Source organism: Zerene cesonia, chromosome 22 (assembly GCF_012273895.1).
Source record: "Zerene cesonia ecotype Mississippi chromosome 22, Zerene_cesonia_1.1, whole genome shotgun sequence".
NCBI classification, from domain to species: Eukaryota; Metazoa; Arthropoda; class Insecta; order Lepidoptera; family Pieridae; genus Zerene; species Zerene cesonia.
This window is the reverse complement of record NC_052123.1, coordinates 5,637,947-5,642,780: the sequence shown is the minus strand read 5'-3', so window position 1 is coordinate 5,642,780 and position 4,834 is coordinate 5,637,947. Positions and strand designations below refer to the sequence as shown.

The following is a 4,834-nucleotide window of genomic DNA, read 5'->3' as shown; positions in this document are numbered from 1 at the left end:
AATTTATATTTTTGAATTTAATTAAAATTTAAATCAAAATTGTGAACCGCGCTTTTTCAAATTCCCGCCAGAACTCCCTATGACATAATAAGTCACCACAGATTAAGGAAATAGTTGCTCCGTAATTTGACATCTTGACAAGTATTGTCTCTAGTATATATAACTATTATAATGTACCAATCTTTTTAAAAATAATGTAATACTCGCAACCCTCATAGCCAATTAAACATCAAAGACTTGTTTTTGCTTGAAGGCCCAACCAAAATTTCCTAACGAACACAATTTTGATTAAGCTTGCACGTTTACCAATGAAAACTTATTTTTAACCTACCTTTAGGCTATGGTAGTTGTGTATACCCATTGGCATTTATTATTATTTTGCAATATACTATATTTATATCAAATGTAATCTATACCGGGGCCATCTTTTTAAAAAATTGAATGCGCGACTTTGTGGATAGTTAGAATATAAGATAACTAGAATTGCGAAGTATGAAGTTTCATCAGTTCACAAATCAAAATAAAATAAAAATTCAAACATGCCGAAGTCACAATAAGATAGTCTATATAGATAAGATATCTTTTACTTCTCGCTCATCTCACTTTATTGTAAAATTTTTTTTTTTTTTTCATTGAGCAATTCGTAAAAATATTTGCGTATTCAATTTAATGCCAAACTCGAATTTTTTGTGTAGAAATTTCAGATGACTATGAACACTTTAGAAAACACATTATTTGCAAAAGCATTAAGAAAATTCATCTATTTTGCATTCAATACCCAAAATGCTATATGTACGGGACGAATAGAACTCCACATACCTAAATAAAAAATGACCCTAGACAAACCTACAAGAAAACACACTTTTGCATTACATTTCATCTACACATACTTTTTATATACTCAAGAATATTTTGTAGACCCTTTTTTTATTTTTTGTAAATAACTTACCTAAGTAAGGTATGTAGGTAGTTAGTGGTTCAAATAGTTAGCTTATAAGCTTTAATAACATCTGTGGTACAATAATAAAGTCTGTGACATTACAACTGTCGCTATTGTCAAAATAGTGAAAAAAATCGACCGATGTTTGATTAATGCATGTATCGAAAACTGTTAAAAAAATAATATCATAGCATTATTGTAGAGACTTCATGATGCTTTTGAGTTTGTGTACCTATATTATTGATATTTGAGGGTGTTCTGGTAATATTTGTGAAGTTTTAGCTTTTACTAACTATAAAAGTAAAGCAAAAATGGACGTCGATACAGGTAAATGTAATCAGATAACCTAAGATTTTCTGGCTTGTTTGGTTATTGTTATTCAATGTTATTAGTATATGTATGATACACAGTTGGGGTTAATATTACAAATGAAAATTAAATATGATTTATTTAGCGTTCATCGGTCTTTTTTAATATGAGAATGTTGGAATTCCAAGAAACAATGAACCAAATTTAAGAACATAAATTTTTACCCATTTCTTTAAATTGAAATACATTTCACGCTTACTTTGATTTTCTACAATCGATTATAAATTAAATAGTTATAATTGTACCGGAAATTTATCATGTCAGGTGTTTAATGCGTGGTATTGCGGAGAAACTTCAATAAAGAGCCTTTGAATCTTGTAAGGAGAACATATAAAGAATACAGCTATCGAATATCATGTTATGCTCATGTTATATCAAAACTATCTTAATTTTTGAAAGTATTTTATTCTCTTAAAATTAATACTATTTCAACAGATGGGAGGAAGTCCAGATCACGCAGCAGATCTGTAAGTATTATTTTATGTAATGTATCCTACTTCCTACTAAAATTATAAATGCGAAAGTTTGTAAGGATGTGTGTATGTTTGTTGCTCTTTCACACAAAAACTACTGAACCAATTACCATGATATTTGGTATGTAGACAGCTGAATAACTGGAATAACATATAGGCAACTTTTTATCCCGATATCCTGCGGGATACGGACTTACGCGGTTGAAACCGCGGGGCGCAGCTGTTATAAGTTATGGAGGTCAACTCAAAAAGACAAATATATTTTATCCATAAAAATAAGTAATCCAAGGATTTATTCTGGAAAGAATGCTTAGGGAAAACACACTGTATACACACTATATAGAGTACAGAATGAATATATATAATAATGCTGTCAACACTGTAGATGTAGTGTGTTTTGCAAACTTAAATCAAAAAATATTTTCACAGGCCGAATCAGATTCTAAGATGTCACATGATGGATCAGTGAAGTCTAAATCTGGTTCTCGCTCACGTTCGAGGTCCAAATCATCATTGAGGTCTAGGAGTGGCTCTCGCGCGTCCTCACGTTCACGAAGCAACACACCCGCGTCACATCGCTCCAGGAGTGGCTCTGCCAAGTCTGCTAAATCGGGGAGTCCTAGAAAGTCGAGAAGTGGCTCACCGGCTTCCAGAAATACATCCCGTTCAAGGATTAGGTCGCCAACTTCCAAAAAAACGAAATCGAGAAGCGGTTCACCAAAATCTCGAAGTGCTTCCCCTGCTAGATCACGTTCAAACAGCATTCTGAACTCTAAGAGCCGCAGCCGCTCTAAATCGAGGAGTCCCAAGTTACACGCCAAAAGCCGGTCGCCTAGTGCAGGCTCGAAAGCGTCGCCGGCCAGATCCAGTGTCTCGCCCAGAAAATCTAGAAGCAAGTCTCGTGAATGCTCCAGAAGTAAATCTGTAGAAAAGATGGACATTGACAATGGTGGTAAAGCACCCCAGTCTCCTGCCGGTAATTACTTCACTTTGAACAATTTATAATTTCAATTATTTTTAACTAGTTTTGAGTGCTTGTGTGTGTTATTAGTATTCCATTTTTGTATTCAGTCACTATCATTAACTGATGTGATTTTCTTCATTGATATTCATGTAAAATTTCAATCAGAAATTTAACATTCATATTTATCATTTTATTTTTTGGTATAGCATATTAGTTATTTATGATATAATTGAAAGTATCAGTAATTATTACTTCGGTTTATTGCAGAAAATAGAGCGAGTCGTTCCCGCTCCAGGTCTGGCTCGCGCAGGTCCAAGTCGCGGTCACGTTCCGGCTCAAGAAAGTCGCGATCTAAATCTCGCTCGCGTTCCAAGTCCCGTTCACGGTCCAAGTCCCGTTCACGTTCCAAGTCCCGTTCACGGTCCAAGTCGCTTTCACGTTCCAAGTCCCGTTCACGCTCCAAGTCTCACTCAAGATCGAAATCACGATCCCGTTCAAAATCAGGTTCGCGCTCTAAATCGAGATCTCGATCAAAGTCTCGCTCCCGATCCCGTTCAAAGTCTGGCTCCCGCTCCAAGTCTAGGTCTAAATCCCGTTCGAGGTCCAGGTCCAAATCTCGTTCACGATCCAAGTCGAAGTCTGTGTCGCGCTCGAGGTCTAGATCCCGCTCCAAATCAAGATCTCGATCAGCATCGAAATCCAGATCCAGATCAAAGTCTAGATCACGCTCTGGTTCAGCTAAATCTGCTTCTAGGTATGTCAATAAAAAAAAATATCGTTAACTTCTAATATGTGACAGAAAATTACTATGTATGTGAAATTCAAATCAATATTAACGTTTAAACATTTTTGTTATTGAATCAAGCCACACGAGGATTTTCATAACTTTTTTAAAGTCAATAATTTGAGTTTTTAATACATTTAGATTTTTGAACATCTAGAACATTGTGGAAAAGTCGGTATATGTATCTGAAACCCAGTCATAAGAAATGGATAAAAGCATTTTAATGAAACCATACCTATGTGAGGCAAACTTAAAAGATCAATTACAGTTTTACAGGATTATAATTGCCCTGTACTACATATAGTGTGAACAATATATCTTTCGGTGAAGTCTTTAGTAACTAATGTTAATAAAGACTCCATAATGAATGCAATCATAGGAACATTACCTAGATGTCAATTGCCAATGTTGTGTGTGGTGTTTTCATTTTCTCAGTTCATTTTTAAGATTTACTCTGTAATTTTTTTCAGTTTTTTTTTATCTTAATACGAAATAAAATTCGATGCTGCAGATCTCGCTCACGATCCCGCTCCGGTTCGCGTTCCGGCTCAGGCTCACCAGCTCGAAAAGGTAATCATAGTATAGTTATTTTTTCTTAAAAAAAGCCCGCAATCAGTGGTCTACTATTTTATCTCCTTACCCACAGTAAATCCAACATCTTACGGCTGATAGGTTTGGATAATTTCTGGTTTCATTAGAATCGTTTCAGCCGTTCTAATTCAAACTTAAGTATCTATTTTTTTTAGATTTTTCCTAAAATTTTTGAATCTTTTGATTATAATATAGTGGTTAACAATATTTTTTTTCGCAGAGGGCAAGGCGCGGCGCACAGTGCGGCTGCAGTCTGACGACGAGGACGGCGCTGATGCGGGTGGCGAGAGGGCGGGAGCGGCGAGGGAAGGGGACGGGGACGGGGAGGGGGAGGGGGCCGCGGGGGGAGAGGCGGCCGCTGCGGGGGCTGCGGGGGGAGACGCGCCCGCACAGGACTCGTCCGACGATGAGCTTGATCCAGATATGAAGAGGTGCCCTGCGAGCGGTTGGCTTTGAACAAAGCTACCACTGCCTGTCACAGAATTCTTAAAATATATTCTTATCTTTAATCTTATTTTGTTCAGATTATAGGTATTTGATGTAACAATTTTAACGATGTATTGTTAATTTTTTATTTTTGACTTATTTCAAGAAACATGGATTCTTAATTCGTGTGCGTTTTTTCGTATTTGTTACCTCATACGTCTTGCTTACCTACGTGAATCGACTTCGATGATTCCATTTATATTCGAAAGGCCTCACTTGTCATCATT

The 4,834-nt window shown here is 36.3% G+C and overlaps 1 protein-coding gene across 1 annotated transcript in view; it reads left to right on the top strand.

The window, feature by feature from the left end:
* Positions 1–1,162: 1,162 nt before the first annotated feature.
* LOC119835970 (serine/arginine-rich splicing factor 4-like) overlaps positions 1,163–4,834 on the top strand; it is a 7,015-nt gene continuing 3,343 nt past the window's right edge. The window contains exons 1-6 of the mRNA XM_038361102.1: positions 1,163–1,267; positions 1,745–1,776; positions 2,212–2,758; positions 3,014–3,500; positions 4,042–4,100; positions 4,342–4,552. Coding sequence (XP_038217030.1) covers positions 1,252–1,267; positions 1,745–1,776; positions 2,212–2,758; positions 3,014–3,500; positions 4,042–4,100; positions 4,342–4,552 — 1,352 coding nt within the window. The 5' untranslated portion in view covers positions 1,163–1,251. The remainder of the gene's footprint in view (positions 1,268–1,744; positions 1,777–2,211; positions 2,759–3,013; positions 3,501–4,041; positions 4,101–4,341; positions 4,553–4,834) is intronic.